The sequence below is a fragment of the Poeciliopsis prolifica genome, unplaced genomic scaffold (genome assembly GCF_027474105.1).
Source record: "Poeciliopsis prolifica strain line A6 unplaced genomic scaffold, Auburn_PproV2 SCAFFOLD188, whole genome shotgun sequence".
In the NCBI taxonomy this organism is placed as follows: Eukaryota; Metazoa; Chordata; class Actinopteri; order Cyprinodontiformes; family Poeciliidae; genus Poeciliopsis; species Poeciliopsis prolifica.
In genome coordinates, this window is record NW_026562563.1 from 190,862 (window position 1) to 204,561 (window position 13,700).

Here is a 13,700-nt window from a genome sequence, read left to right on the forward strand (position 1 = left end):
AAATCATGATTCTGGCAGAAAAACATGTTCAACCTGAAGGACAGGTATGTGTGTGTTTGTCTCAAATGAAGGACAGGTGTGTGTCTCAAATGAAGGACAGGTGTGTGTCTCAAATGAAGGACAGGTGTGTGTCTCAAATGAAGGACAGGTGTGTGTCTCAGATGAAGGACAGGTGTGTGTGTGTGTCTCAGATGAAGGACAGGTGTGTGTGTGTGTCTCAGATGAAGGACAGGTGTGTGTGTGTGTCTCAGATGAAGGACAGGTGTGTGTGTGTGATTGCAGAGCGGCGAGGGGCGGAGCCTCTGGCAGGATGAACGGCAGCAGCATCTCTGCGGCTCAGAGAGGATCAAGGCTGAAGCAGGTAGGTGTGTGTGTCGGCCCGGCCCGGTGGTGGCAGCATCATGACGATGACGGCTGTCCGTCCACACGCGTGGAGCCAGGAGGACTGCCTGACGCTGCTTGAGCGGATCCGCGTCTGCTGCCCGACGGAGACGCCATGAAGTACAAAACCACCGAGTCGCACTTTGACTGGGACAAAGTCGGCTTCGGCCGCTTCTCCGGGGACATGTGTCGCCAGAAGTGGCAGAAGGTCTCCTCCGAGGTACGACCCGCCGCCAGTGGACCTGGGGGTAATGGATAGGTTCTGGACCATCACCTTTCATTCTGGTTCTGTTTTCAGGTCCGGAAGTATCGGACCATGACGGAGCTCATTGTGGACGCCATTGAGTTTGTCAAGAACCCCTACAAAGGCAAGAAGCTGAAGGTGAGTGGTGCGGGTCCAGAACCGGACTGAGCAGCAGAATCGGACCAGTTCTGACCCGATGTCTCTGTGCAGACCCACCCAGACTTCCCCAAGAAGCCGCTGACTCCCTACTTCCGCTTCTTCATGGAGAAACGGGCCAAATACGCCAAGATCCATCCGGAGATGAGCAACCTGGACCTCACCAAGATCCTGTCCAAGAAGTACAAGGAGCTCCCAGATAAGAAGAAGGTGAAGACCAGAACCGGGAACCAAGAAGCAGAACCAGAACCAGAACCTGCTCACATGGTCCCCATGTCTCTGCTTTGTTTCAGCAAAAGTACATCACAGAGTTCCAGCGGAGAAGGAGGAGTTTGAGAAGAACATGGCCCGGTTCAGGTGAGTTCCATCCAGTGGTTTCAGTTCCAGTCCTGTGGTTCCAGGTCCATGATTCCGGTCCAGTGATTCCACTCCTGTCATAATGCACGGTGTCCCGCAGGGAGGAGCATCCGGACCTGATGGAGGAGCGGAAGAAGTCGGACCTGCCGGAGAAACCCAAGACGCCCCAGCAGCTGTGGTACAACCACGAGAAGAAGGCCTACATGAAGCTGCACCCAGAGGTACTGGCCCGGTTCCGCCCGCCGGCCCGGTCAGTGGCATCATCCTCTGACCGGAACCGTGTGTCCTCAGGTGAGTCAGAAGGAGCTGAAGGAGGCGCTGAGGAGGCAGTGGTCCCAGCTGTCCGACAAGCGCAGGCTAAAGTGGATCAGCAAGGCGCTGGAGCTGCAGAAGGACTATGAGGTGAGGTTCTGGCTCTGGTTCTGGGCCGACCCACCGCCTTGGTTCTGACCTGCCAGTCTCTGTGTTGCAGGGCAGCATGAGGGTGTACCACGAGGCCCACCCAGACTCCAACTCAGAGGAACACGTCCGCTCTGTCCTCACCAAGGCTGAGAGACAGCTAAAGGACAAGTTCGATGGACGGCCCACCAAGCCGCCGCCGTGAGTCCACCACTACCACCAGTATAACCAGTAGGACCACCACCCTACTCGTACATGGTACCAATTGGGTAAAATTTCTTCCACCGTCTGTAGCGCTGTGTCAACCCAGTGCGCCCAGTAGCAGCCTGAACGATAAGGCCCAGATTGTGGTCTAAACCAATCAGAGACAGAGAAAGGCAGGAACTCTGCTCTGATTGGCGGAAATCCAACTGGTCATGGACATGTCCTGCAATCAGGGCTGGTAGGGTAGTCTAAGTTGGACTAGGTTAACCTAAGTTAGACTACTCTATGCAAGGCTAACTTAGGCAAGATTTGTCAGAGAAAGAGAGATGTAGCTCTGATAAAATGGAAATCTGGAAAAGTTCAGGTGAACCCCGAAACACTGGAGATTGTGGTGGTGTAACTGGTCCCAGTGACATTACCCAGTTCAGCTCAATCGGTTCAGCCCGGCGGCTCCCAGCACCCTGAGCTAATGTTCAGTCAACTGGTCCCAGTTCGAACAATTCAAGAACCAGCAGCGCATCCAGTCGCTGGCCCGCAGCATCACTCCTGGTAGCGTCGGTGGCGAGAAAAGGCTGCCCAGTAACAGCAGAACCAGAACCTGATGTCTGTAATGGCAGTTCTTTTCTGGAACCAGAAATGTTCAGAGATGATTTATGTCTTGGTGTTTTAACGTTTCGCGTCATAAAACATTCCAGGTCGGTATGAGCAGCTTTATGGGCCGTGATGAACGAGATCCAGGATAAATAGGCCTTGTCTGGGAAATACTGATCTCAGATGGAAAACCAACACAGTAATAACACTGCGGGTTATTTAGTTTTTATTCATTTCAATAAAATGTTTTCACAGGAATGTCGCCATGTTGTTCACGCTGCAATGCATTCTGGGTAAATGACTGGCTCCTTCAGTGGTGAATAACATTATTCAGGCTTTTTAATTTGGACCGGAGCCTTGAAACCGATCAGAACCAGAAATAACAGGTGATGATGAGGAGGAGGAGCAAACAGAGGAAGATGAAGAGCTGCCTTCAGCTTCATAATGAAACAATGAATGAGACTCACTTCCGGTCCCTGCCGGTCCGGTACCTGGTTCTGGAGCTCTGAGTCCGGTTCGGCTACGGCTGTTACTGGTGGTGGTTTTACATTCAGTACCGGTGGTAATAGCTCCGTTAGCATTTCCAGTAATATTAGCTCCGTTAGCATTTCCAGTAACATTAGCTCCGTTAGCATTTCCAGTAATATTAGCTCCGTTAGCATTTCCAGTAATATTAGCTCCGTTAGCATTTCCAGTAATATTAGCTCCGTTAGCATTTCCAGTAATATTAGCTCCGTTAGCATTTCCAGTAATATTAGCTCCGTTAGCATTTCCAGTAATATTAGCTCCGTTAGCATTTCCAGTAATATTAGCTCCGTTAGCATTTCCAGTAATATTAGCTCCGTTAGCATTTCCGGTAATATTAGCTCCGTTAGCATTTCCGGTAATATTAGCTCCGTTAGCATTTCCGGTAATATTAGCTCCGTTAGCATTTCCAGTAATATTAGCTCCGTTAGCATTTCCAGTAATATTAGCTCCGTTAGCATTTCCGGTAATATTAGCTCCGTTAGCATTTCCGGTAATATTAGCTCCGTTAGCATTTCCAGTAATATTAGCTCCGTTAGCATTTCCAGTAATATTAGCTCCGTTAGCATTTCCAGTAATATTAGCTCCGTTAGCATTTCCGGTAATATTAGCTCCGTTAGCATTTCAGCTGCTAGAGCTTCGTTGGTTCTGCTGGTATAAATGGCTCAAAGTGTTGTGGAGAAAGGTCCAGGTCCAGATTAGGTCCCAGGTTGTCTTCCTCTCCTCTCTCATGTGGGAAATTATCCAGATTCGCCTCAGATTTTATTTTTAGTCAAACTCAATATGATCAACTACTAAACTAAAGTCAGCCTTCCCGTGTTTACTCTGTAGACTCCAGTACAGAATGGACCTGATGACATCATCAACTCATTGGTGAAAAAATGGCGGCCTCCATGGATGAAACATACAACATAAGATGTGCAGTTTTGAAGCGATTATGAGTTTTTGCTAATCAAAAACAGCATTTTTTTAGTTCGTAGAAAAATTATGACATATTTAGACAATGTGTTCAACTGGTCCTGGATCAACTAATCATTTGATGGCGAATGCGATGCGGTCCAACATTTGGGTCGGCTAACCCCCAGTGACCCCTGACCCCTGCAGGAACGGCTACTCCCTGTACTGCGCTGAGCTGATGGTGAACATGAAGGACGTGCCGAGCACCGAGCGCATGGTGCTGTGCAGCAAGCAGTGGAAGATGCTGACCCAGAAGGAGAAGGACATGTTCCAGAAGCGCTGCGAGCAGGTCGGTACCGACCCGACCCGATCGGTACCGACCCGGCTCCCTACACCTCTAACACCACTTCCTGTCTGCAGAAAAAGAAGCAGTATGACGTGGACCTGCAGCGCTTCCTGGAGGTGAGGCTCCGCCCCCTGACCAGGCCGGGTTCTGGTCTCTGTGAGCGGGTCACATTGGACCAGAACCAGGCTGCAAATAGATCGTCATGGCAACAGAAGTAGCTAGTATTTTAGCCTTTCCACAGATGCTAGTGGAAAGGCTAAAGGTCATGAAGTCATCAGTACATCTAGCATTGTGTGTTGCCATGACAATAGGAACAAATGAGATAAATTCAAGGTAGAGGTCAGAGGTCACATATGTGCAGGTAGCATTCACATAGAGAGGTCAGAGGTCAGTCCAGGCCAGAGGCCAACGAGGTGTCGCTGTGTTGCAGAGCCTTCCTGAGGAGGAGCGGGACAGAGTCCTGACGGAGGAGAAAATGGGCGGAGCCAAGATGAATGTGGGCGTGGCTCCCAGCCCTCTCAGAGCCAAGTCTCCATCGGTCAAGGTACAATCAGAACCAGAACCAGAACCGGAGGCCCTGACTGAGCATACCTTCTGTCTTGCTACAGGAGCGCGGCCGGGAGGCGGAGCCAGAGGTGTGGCCAGCAGCCGGGGGCGGAGCCACAGCGCCCAGAGAGCGGCGGGACGCCAGGAAGGCAGCGAAGCTTCCAGACACGCCGAAAACTGCAGAGGAGACGTGGCAGCACAGCGTGACAGGAGATTACCTGGCCAAGTACCGGGTCAGAGGGCGTGGGCCTGGGAGGGGGCAGCAGCTCAGCATGATGAGAGATTTCTTGACCTCTGTGCTGACCTCTGACCCCTGCAGAGTGACCGCAGGAAGGCACAGGCGGCGATGGAGGTGGCTTGGCGCTCCATGGAGAAAAAGGAGAAAATTCCCTGGATCAAGAAAGCAGCAGAGGACCAGAAACGTTACGAGGTTCGGTACCCTCCGACCCCTGCGTCCTGATTGGCTGCTGTGTGTGCTAACTGCTGCTGTCCTCTAGAGGGAGCTGTTGGAGATGAGAGCGCCCCCTGTCGGCCAGAGGAAGCCCAAGTTCGACGGGGAGCCGAAGAAGCCTCCAGTGTGAGTTTGGGACCGCCGTCGCAGGTTCTGGTTCTTATCCGGGGCCGGAACCGGCCCGGTACTAGAGCTGGCAGATAACCGGCCCGGTTCCCATTACCGTCCAGTCCCCGCTGAGTGCGACCTCTGACCCTAGGAGCGGCTACCAGATGTTCTCCCAGGAGCTGCTGACGAACGGAGAGCTGAACCACTTCAGCCTGAAGGAGCGCATGGTGGAGATCGGCAAGCGCTGGCAGAAGCTCAGCCAGGCGCAGAAGGACAAGTACAAGAAGCAGGTGGAGGAGCAGCAGGTGGAGTACAAGGCCCACCTGGAGGCCTGGGTCAAGGTAAGCCCCGCCCCCAGCCCTCAGGTAGCTCACCGCCCCCATTCACTTCTCCTGTCCTTTGCAGTCGCTGTCCCCGCAGGATCGCGCCGTGTACAAGGAGTTCTCCTCCTCGGTGAGTCCGCCACACACCGCACCCCCCCGTTCCGCCCTGCAGGTCACCTGACACTCAGCCCGTCTCTGATTGGCAGAAACGCCGCAGCAGCTCCTCCAAAGCAACCACCAGCCCCGTGGCCAAAGTCCGGGTGACGGCGAAGGGAAAGGTGGGCGGAGCCCGAGCCGTGACCCCAGGGGTCGCCGTGGGGAAGCGGGCCATGGCATACCGTGCTAAGGTAGGATCACGCCCCGCAGGCTGGAAACCATCAGAATCTCCGGGCCCAAGGGCCGAAAGGCTCTGACCGCCATGTTGGTGGGACTCTCAGCAGGACATGTCCGACTCTGATGAGGAGGAGGAGAAGAGCGGTTCCTCAGATTCTGATGAAGACGATGAGACATCAGGAAGTTCAGACAGCGAGGATGAAGATGAGGTGAGGGGGGGCGGTCTGCTGTAGTTTCAGGCTCCTTTGGTTGTCACGGTGACGGAACTTGCCGCGAAGCTGTCCTAGTTAAAGTAAAGAGCTGGACAAGTGTCAGCTGTAGCTCCGCCCCTGAGGCAGGATGCTGTCCCTGCTGCTTGTTCAGTTACCACGGGACCTTTCTAACCACTTCCTGTTTGCGTCCTCAGAACGATGACGATGAAGAGGAGGATGACGATCAATCTTCCTCGGAGGAATCCAGCGAGTTGGACTCAGATTAGTCCTGCCCACTCATTGAAGAGGACAGGCTGTGCAGGCCACGCCTCCTCCTCTGCCAGTCATCCGGGCAGACCAATGCGAGGCAGCGCCGTCAGAAGTGGGCGGAGCCTGTTACAAGCATTTGAGTTTATATTTACTTGGTTTTTATCTGACAGACATTTCAGGATGACAGCTTCCTGTTTGTTCTTTTGGGTGGGCGGGGTTTGTACATGACGACATGCAGGGGGCGGAGTCAGTGTTGGACCTCCAATCAGCCGGAGGCCGAGAGAAACTCAATAAATGCACTTTTTCCAAACCGCCTGGTTTCATCACTACCACCGGTTACTGACTGAACGGGTCCTGTTCTGGCTGATCCCGTACGGGTTCTATGGACCTGACCCAGATCGCTCAGAGGAAATGGCTCCAGGTTCTGCTCCACTGGTTGGAGGCGTGGCTTGGATCACATGACCCGGGTGGAAATAAAGACCCAACTCAGCTCTGTTCAGCTTTTATACACATTTCAGTTGATAGAATATAAACCAACTTCTGTCCTTCTCCTGATACACAAATAAATCTGACCCTTTCACCCCAGGAACCACACCTTCCCTCCAACCTTTGGCACATGCTTTAAAACCTCCCTCATGCATCACGGTTACCATGGTTACATTACTCTAGAAAACCCCCACCCACAAAAAAAACACCAGTCACACCACCAGCGCACCTGCAGCCTGCCGCACGGCCTGATGGGAGTTTATTAACCACTCAGGGATGAGCTTCCCCCTCCGGTTGCAGTGACAGGTAAGTGCTGGCCCCGCCCCCTTTCACACACACACACACACACACAGACGCAGTCATAGCGGGACGTCCAGCAGCTTCTGGTGCAGGTACTGCTTCACCTCCTCGATGCCGTTCAGCTTCTCCAGCTCGTGGTACGGAAGCTGAGAGGAGACGAGACGAGAGGCGGGTCACATGACCTGCTGACAGAGGGCGCTCCTGGTCTCGGTCCGCCGTCCTGAAGGCGGCTGACCCGATACGTGTGCAGAACCTTTCAGGGGAAACGTCTGCAGGACAGCGGACCTGAACTCCTCTGATCAGTCTGGTTCTGGTTGTGGACGGTTGGACTGACCTGCAGGATGATGTAGCCCAGCAGTCGCAGGTGGCGGTCCCTCATGGCGCGGGACCCGACCAGAACCTCAGAGTTGTGGCAGTAGTGCCACTTATCGTTCACGGATAGGATGACCCTGCACAGAGAAGTGTCGGGTTCAGAGCCCGTAGCCCGGTTCTGCTGAGGTCCAAAATCGATTTACTGAACGGGGACTGACCTGCGGACGTGCCGTTGCTCTGGGGGCGGGACATCCGGGTCCGACCTGGTGGCGGCAGCCCGCTCAGAGTAGAACCCGGCCATCTGCGCACCCTGGACCTCCGAGGCCGCCGCGGCCCCTTCGTCCTCCAGGATCTTCCCGATGGAGAACTGGAAAAGGGAGTCAGGGCCCCTCGGGGCGGCGGGGGCCGGGGCGGTGCCATCCGAAGGGGGCTGCTGAGGGTGGAGCTGTCCTGGCTCTCTACCGAAGGCTCCTTGGCCAGGCCTGGGTAGAACTGCGCCGCGCAGGAGCATAGTAGGGGCCGTAGTCCAGGGGCCCACCATCGGTGATGGTCAGGGGGGTATCTGGGGGACGTGGCTTGAAAGCCCTGTCCTCCGGCCCCGCCTGCTCTGTTGGCTGCCGGACTGGAGGGTTCGCCGCCGTCCTCCCGGTGCCACAAACGGAGAGAAGCACTGTAGCTCTGCGGTCATCGCGGCAACGGCCCCTGCAGCTGACTTGGTTGTTACGGTGATGCAGGAGGGATGGACACAGGGTCCAGACCGGATGGGCAGAACCCGACCAGAGCCATCCAACCACAGCACAAAGTCTGCAGGAAAAACATGGACATGCAGTAATACTGCGAAGTACCAGAGTATCAGTCCTGTGGGGGCGCTGCAGTACCTAGTCAGTCCTGTGGGGGCGCTGCAGTACCTAGTCAGTCCTGTGGGGGCGCTGCATTAGCTAGTCAGTCCTGTGGGGGCGCTGCATTATCTAGTCAGTCCTGGGGGGGCGCTGCATTATCTAGTCAGTCCTGTGGGGGCGCTGCATTATCTAGTCAGTCCTGTGGGGGCGCTGCAGTACCTAGTCAGTCCTGTGGGGGCGCTGCAGTACCTAGTCAGTCCTGTGGGGGCGCTGCATTAGCTAGTCAGTCCTGTGGGGGCGCTGCATTATCTAGTCAGTCCTGTGGGGGCGCTGCAGTACCTAGTCAGTCCTGTGGGGGCGCTGCAGTACCTAGTCAGTCCTGTGGGGGCGCTGCATTATCTAGTCAGTCCTGTGGGGGCGCTGCAATACCTAATCGGTCCTGGTGATGTACTGCGCTTCCATGTGGGTCTGGGTGTAGTACCTGTGTAGTATCCAGGGGGCAGCACCTCATCCTGTTTGTAGCTCTGTTCTCCCAGCAGTTGGCGCAGAGCTTCAGCCACCAGACCTTTATAGCTGGAAGATCCAACAGAACCAGTCAGACCCAAAAGAACCAGAAAGTTCTTCTGGCTGTAACTGTTGACACATCTCCAACATCTGTTGTTGCAGTACAACCTGTACTAAACCTGTACAAAAGCTTATAACAGGCTAAGCTTTTGAGCGTAGCCTGTACTAAGCTCAAAAGCTTAGTACAGAAACACAGATGTTCGTTCAACTCTGTCGGACCAACCCAATCTGGGCCCAAAAGCAGATCTGGCCTGTTTCTGGTTGTGCAGGAAATTTCTGACTCGCATTTTAAGGACTTTTGATCCAGCCATGAGCCCTAAAAGCTCAGCTCTGATTGGCCCACCTTGCATGCTGAGACCAAAGTGTTGGTTGCGGACCCTCTGAAAAGGCCCGGTCCTGATCCAGGTGTGTGCAGGTCTCACCTGTACTTTCGGTTGACCTCGTCCGCTGTGAGGGCATGGGTCAAACATCACCTTGTGTGCGTCCTGCAGGCGAGGGCCAACATAGTCACGGTACTCCAACTCTACCGCAGCGTCCAGAAGAGACAGGTACCTTCTGACAATCAGCGCATATGGACTATCTGAGGGCAGAAGATACTGGTCATACTGGGAGAGCATCACACCACCGTTCTACCACAGGGATCTACCAGTTCAGACCGTCTACACTGGTTCCACTACGCTTTAACGGACTGTTTTACTGGCTGTCTCTCTGGTACCATGTAAGACGCTGTACCAAGGGTTTGACTGTTTGCTCACTTGTGACATTGCTGGTGAAGGCAGAGGAAAAGACTCGGTGCAGCACAGTTCCAGGGAAGTGGCCAAGCTGGAACAGGGACATGAGGATGTTGACAGTGGCGAGCGGCGAGCTTAGCGCCTTGTGCTCCACCGCCTCTTCCAGCCGGGAGAAGAACTGCTGCTCGGCTGACGGACGGTAACTCATCCTGCTGAATGGGAACACTAGCTTCTGGATTACCTGACGAGACAGATGTTGGTCAGAGCACGCCCGCATTTCCCAACCCAACAGTGAGGCATCCTCACCTTACTATCCAGGTATTCGGCCTTCCTGATCAGAAAGTCGGCAATGGTGTCGAGAAGCCGGGTCTCCCTGAGCCGATGTCGGGCGATGTACTTGGCAATTAGGGCCATGGTGTATGGCGTGATGCTGTCCACCTTCTTGGGTAGCTCCTCTGCAGGAGACAGTCAAAGCAAGGTTAGATCAGGACAGGTGGACACATGGACGGGTGGACGTTCTCAGGGAGCCGACCTGCCAGACTGTTGATAAACTTCTCCTGTCGATTCTGGTAGAACAGGTGAGAGCTGAAGATCAGCTCCAGACTCTTGTTACTGGCCTCTCGAGCACAGGCCGCCAGCATTTCATCCAACAGCGCCATCTCCTGGTCACGGACACCGCTGACGCTGGCCAGTGTGCTTGACTAGTCGCAGGATCTTCCTGAAGACACGAATCAGCTGTTAAGTTCTCAGAGGTCCTCTGACCGGGCATCAGTCGCAGACCTAACTCACCTGTTGGTGACTAGCTGCTCTGGGTTCGGAGGTGTGTTGATAGCAGCTGCACCCCCTGCAGCCGACTCTGGCGTCTGCAGCGAGCGCCACTTGAGTCGGTAGTAAGACAGCAGGAGGAACAGCGTTTGCGGGTGGCGCTCCCGCTCCAGGTTCTTCTCCAGGCCGGCAAGGCAGGCCTCGGTCAGCGGTGCTGGCTGCCCGGGTGCAGCCGCATGCTGGAGCTGAACACCATGGACACGTCCTTCTGGTTGAACTGGTTCAGTCTGGACTGGGATTCTGCTTCCAGGACCACCACCACCTTGGAGTCACTAGGCAGTCCTGAAGGCACAAAGGTTCAGTGAAGTCAGAGTCAAGGGGCGGAGCCTGTGAGCTTTGTGAAGGCCTTACCGAGCGAGGCGACCGCGTACAGGCAGTTGACGATGCTGAAGTTGTCGAACTTGGCGCAGTCATTCACGATGGCGTTGCAGAGGGTCTGGAAATCCGGCTGGTCCAGGATCTGCCGCCGATCTGCCTCTGACGCTTTGCCATCCGTGCCATCCCCGGCGACCCGCTGCAATGGTGTGGCCTGCAGTAGCTGGCCAATCTTCTGCAGGGCAACAGGGTAGTGGTTGTGGGAGATCTTAGCGGGGTTCTGTGACCCAGCGCAGAACCTCATCGGGTTGCCGCGAGCGTTCGATCAGACGCTTCATGGTGAAAAAAGTGTCATAACTCATCTTCTCGTGGATGAAGTTCCAAGTCTTCTTCTTGCCTCCACCGCCGGCCGTTGCTCCTCCCCCGTAGGAGTGGACCGGCACATGGTGCTGGTAGTGTGGAGGTAGAGGGGGTGGAGCCAGGTGGTGGGGGTGGTAGTGATGGTGGAAGTGAGGTCCACGGTGGGCATCTGGACGGCCCTGGTAGACAGGGTAAGTCGGGGGAGGCTGCGGGTGAAGATGGTGGGGGAGGTGAGGTTGAGGACCCTCCAGCACCGCCAGCCCTGCCCTCCTGCCTTGTTTAAGCCCGCCTCCGCCTCCCCCTCCTCCCCCCGCAGTGCTGTAGAGGCGGGTGGCATACATGGCGACGGACTGAGCGGCGTGTCGAGGAGGGAGGAGGTGAGCTCGACTCAGGAAGCGCCACCCAGTGGACCAACACAGCATAGTCTCGCAGCCAGACCACCTGGAGGCTCCGGCTCAGCTCTCCTGCAACATCCCATAATGTTCACACCGTTACACACAACCCAGCAGTTTCTGCTCCCATTCACTGTCCCAGAGGACCGGAATCGGACCGGTCCACAGACTAATTGTCACTTCTATGCTGGCCCAATTAGTTCCTGTAATCAGAACCTTGTTGCAAGTCAACGACTCCAACAGGAGGTGCCATAGGAGGCCCCTGGACCTCAGCTTTGTTAACTGGACTTGGTTCTAGTCAGTACTGATGCTGGTTAACAGGACATCTTGGTAACATGCCAAATAATTTCCTCATACATGTCTGAGAAAGTCTCAGAGGTCTAAATATATAGCAGAACTCCAGGTCCAGGTGAGGTGACACACCTTTGACCCCCACACCAGAGGGCCCCCAAGAGCACCAAGCGAGCATGGCAGAAAAAACAACAACAACATTGAATTAAATAAACTAATTCCTATTACACATGTAAACGCAATTTCCATATTGTTTTATCATTGTAACAGTAATGGTTAATCTCTTTCTGTTGATGGTTGACACCTTGCAATCTTGATTACTGTAAATTTATTGGTTTTTTAGCTGATGTTACTTTCACAGATAAAATAATATGGCACACTTTAGTAGCTCTGTATTTTAAAATCCAAATCATTTTTCAGTATGTTACTCTTGTAAGGTTAAAATTAGTACCAATAATAACAGGTAAGCTAGTTCCAAAAGATGCTAATGATTTTAGGTTTGTTAAGCAAATTGACTACCTTAGGAATCAGGTATTATCTGGTATTGGGGCCCCAGATAAAACTCTGATTGGGGACCGGATTATAAATGAGGCCAGATGGTTGTTGGATCAGAACCCGCAGAGATCCACGGGCTATTGTTCTAAAGCTGCTGATGTTAATGTTTAGTAATGGTTTTCAGTTTAACATGACTGGGTTTGGTACTAGAACTGATCATAAACGGATCAGTTCTAGTACCAAACAAACAGCTGAGAACGTGTGTTACTATAAGATCTGTCAACCTGAACCTCAATATGACATCATTCAGGTCCAACAAGTCCACCTGACACCTCACCTGACCTCTGTGCTAGAATAAGGCGACTAGACCGACTATCAGCTTCCTGCTACCAGCTGCACTTCCAACATGTTCACTTCTTCAGTAGCTCCAACCCTCTTCTGGACATACTTTAGCTGATAACCCTCCAGCATATGAGGAGAACTATCAACCACTTTAAAGGCAACCGTCCGGGCCAAACCGTGCTCATCTCCTCAGAAATGAACACCCCAGCTAACTATAAGCCAATTCTATCTATATGCTAACCGAGAGCTAACGGGATGTACTTCCGCAGACAGCAGCTTCTTTTGGGTTCAATCATCTCCAGACGCTCCGTTTACATCACATTTAACAGAACCATATGACCACAATATCATATATGACCGAGTCTCATTCGAGACAAACTCTGCAGCTGGTAGTGGCTGAAATCTGCTAACCCAGACTATATAAGCTAAGCTAATCAGGCTATATGCTAAGCTAAGCTTCCTCGAGACTCCAGTAGCTTTGGCTGGTAGCTCCGGCAGGTACACTTGTCCTTCCCCCTCTCTGTCACAGGACCAACGGGCTGCTCTCCGAGATTTTAACCCGGGTCAGAACCTGACAGTGGCGGATTCGTTACCTCATAGCTCAGTACCGCCGGTCGCTCCACTATGTGAACAACAAGAAGCCGCTGACGGTCCAAGTTCAGCGGGAAAACAGTGATCAGTCAGCCCGTTCATTCCTATGCACAGTCCGCAGACTCCATCACGGTGTCCCTGGCCCGCACCGACAGAAGGGGCCACAGCGCCACCCTGCGGCGGGAAACCAGGGGAAATTATTTCTTCTTCTTCTACTTCTGCTTCTTTTTTTCTTCTTGTTCTGTTTTCTATTGGCGGAACGCAACCAACTTAAGGAGCATTTACCGCCACCTACCAGACTGGAGTGTGGTCATCAACGATCTCAGAGGGAGTAAAATAATACACACCTCAATGGTATGCACAAATTCCTACACACTACTGGATCTATCTATAGATCTAATATAGATAGATAGATAGATAGATAGATAGATAGATAGATAGATAGATAGATAGATAGATAGATAGATAGATAGATAGATAGATAGATAGATAGATAGATAGATAGATAGATAGATAGATAGATAGATAGATAGAT

At 53.2% G+C, this 13,700-nt stretch overlaps 1 protein-coding gene and 1 pseudogene across 1 annotated transcript; one reads left to right on the forward strand and one right to left on the reverse strand.

Moving 5' to 3' along the window:
• The first annotated feature begins 407 nt into the window (after window positions 1–407).
• On the forward strand, window positions 408–6,633 carry LOC129356733 (nucleolar transcription factor 1-B-like). The gene is given in 20 exon segments (XM_055026290.1): window positions 408–474; window positions 477–601; window positions 680–763; window positions 836–991; window positions 1,075–1,096; window positions 1,099–1,138; window positions 1,239–1,359; window positions 1,430–1,540; window positions 1,611–1,738; window positions 3,962–4,103; window positions 4,175–4,216; window positions 4,531–4,644; window positions 4,709–4,879; window positions 4,966–5,076; window positions 5,144–5,223; window positions 5,357–5,546; window positions 5,611–5,658; window positions 5,735–5,875; window positions 5,966–6,070; window positions 6,268–6,633. Coding segments are annotated over 20 exon segments (2,070 nt in total). The 3' UTR covers window positions 6,340–6,633.
• Window positions 6,634–6,902: 269 nt separating this feature from the next.
• Window positions 6,903–13,353, reverse strand: LOC129356734 (FAST kinase domain-containing protein 3, mitochondrial-like; annotated as a pseudogene).
• Between the last annotated feature and the right edge of the window lie 347 nt (window positions 13,354–13,700).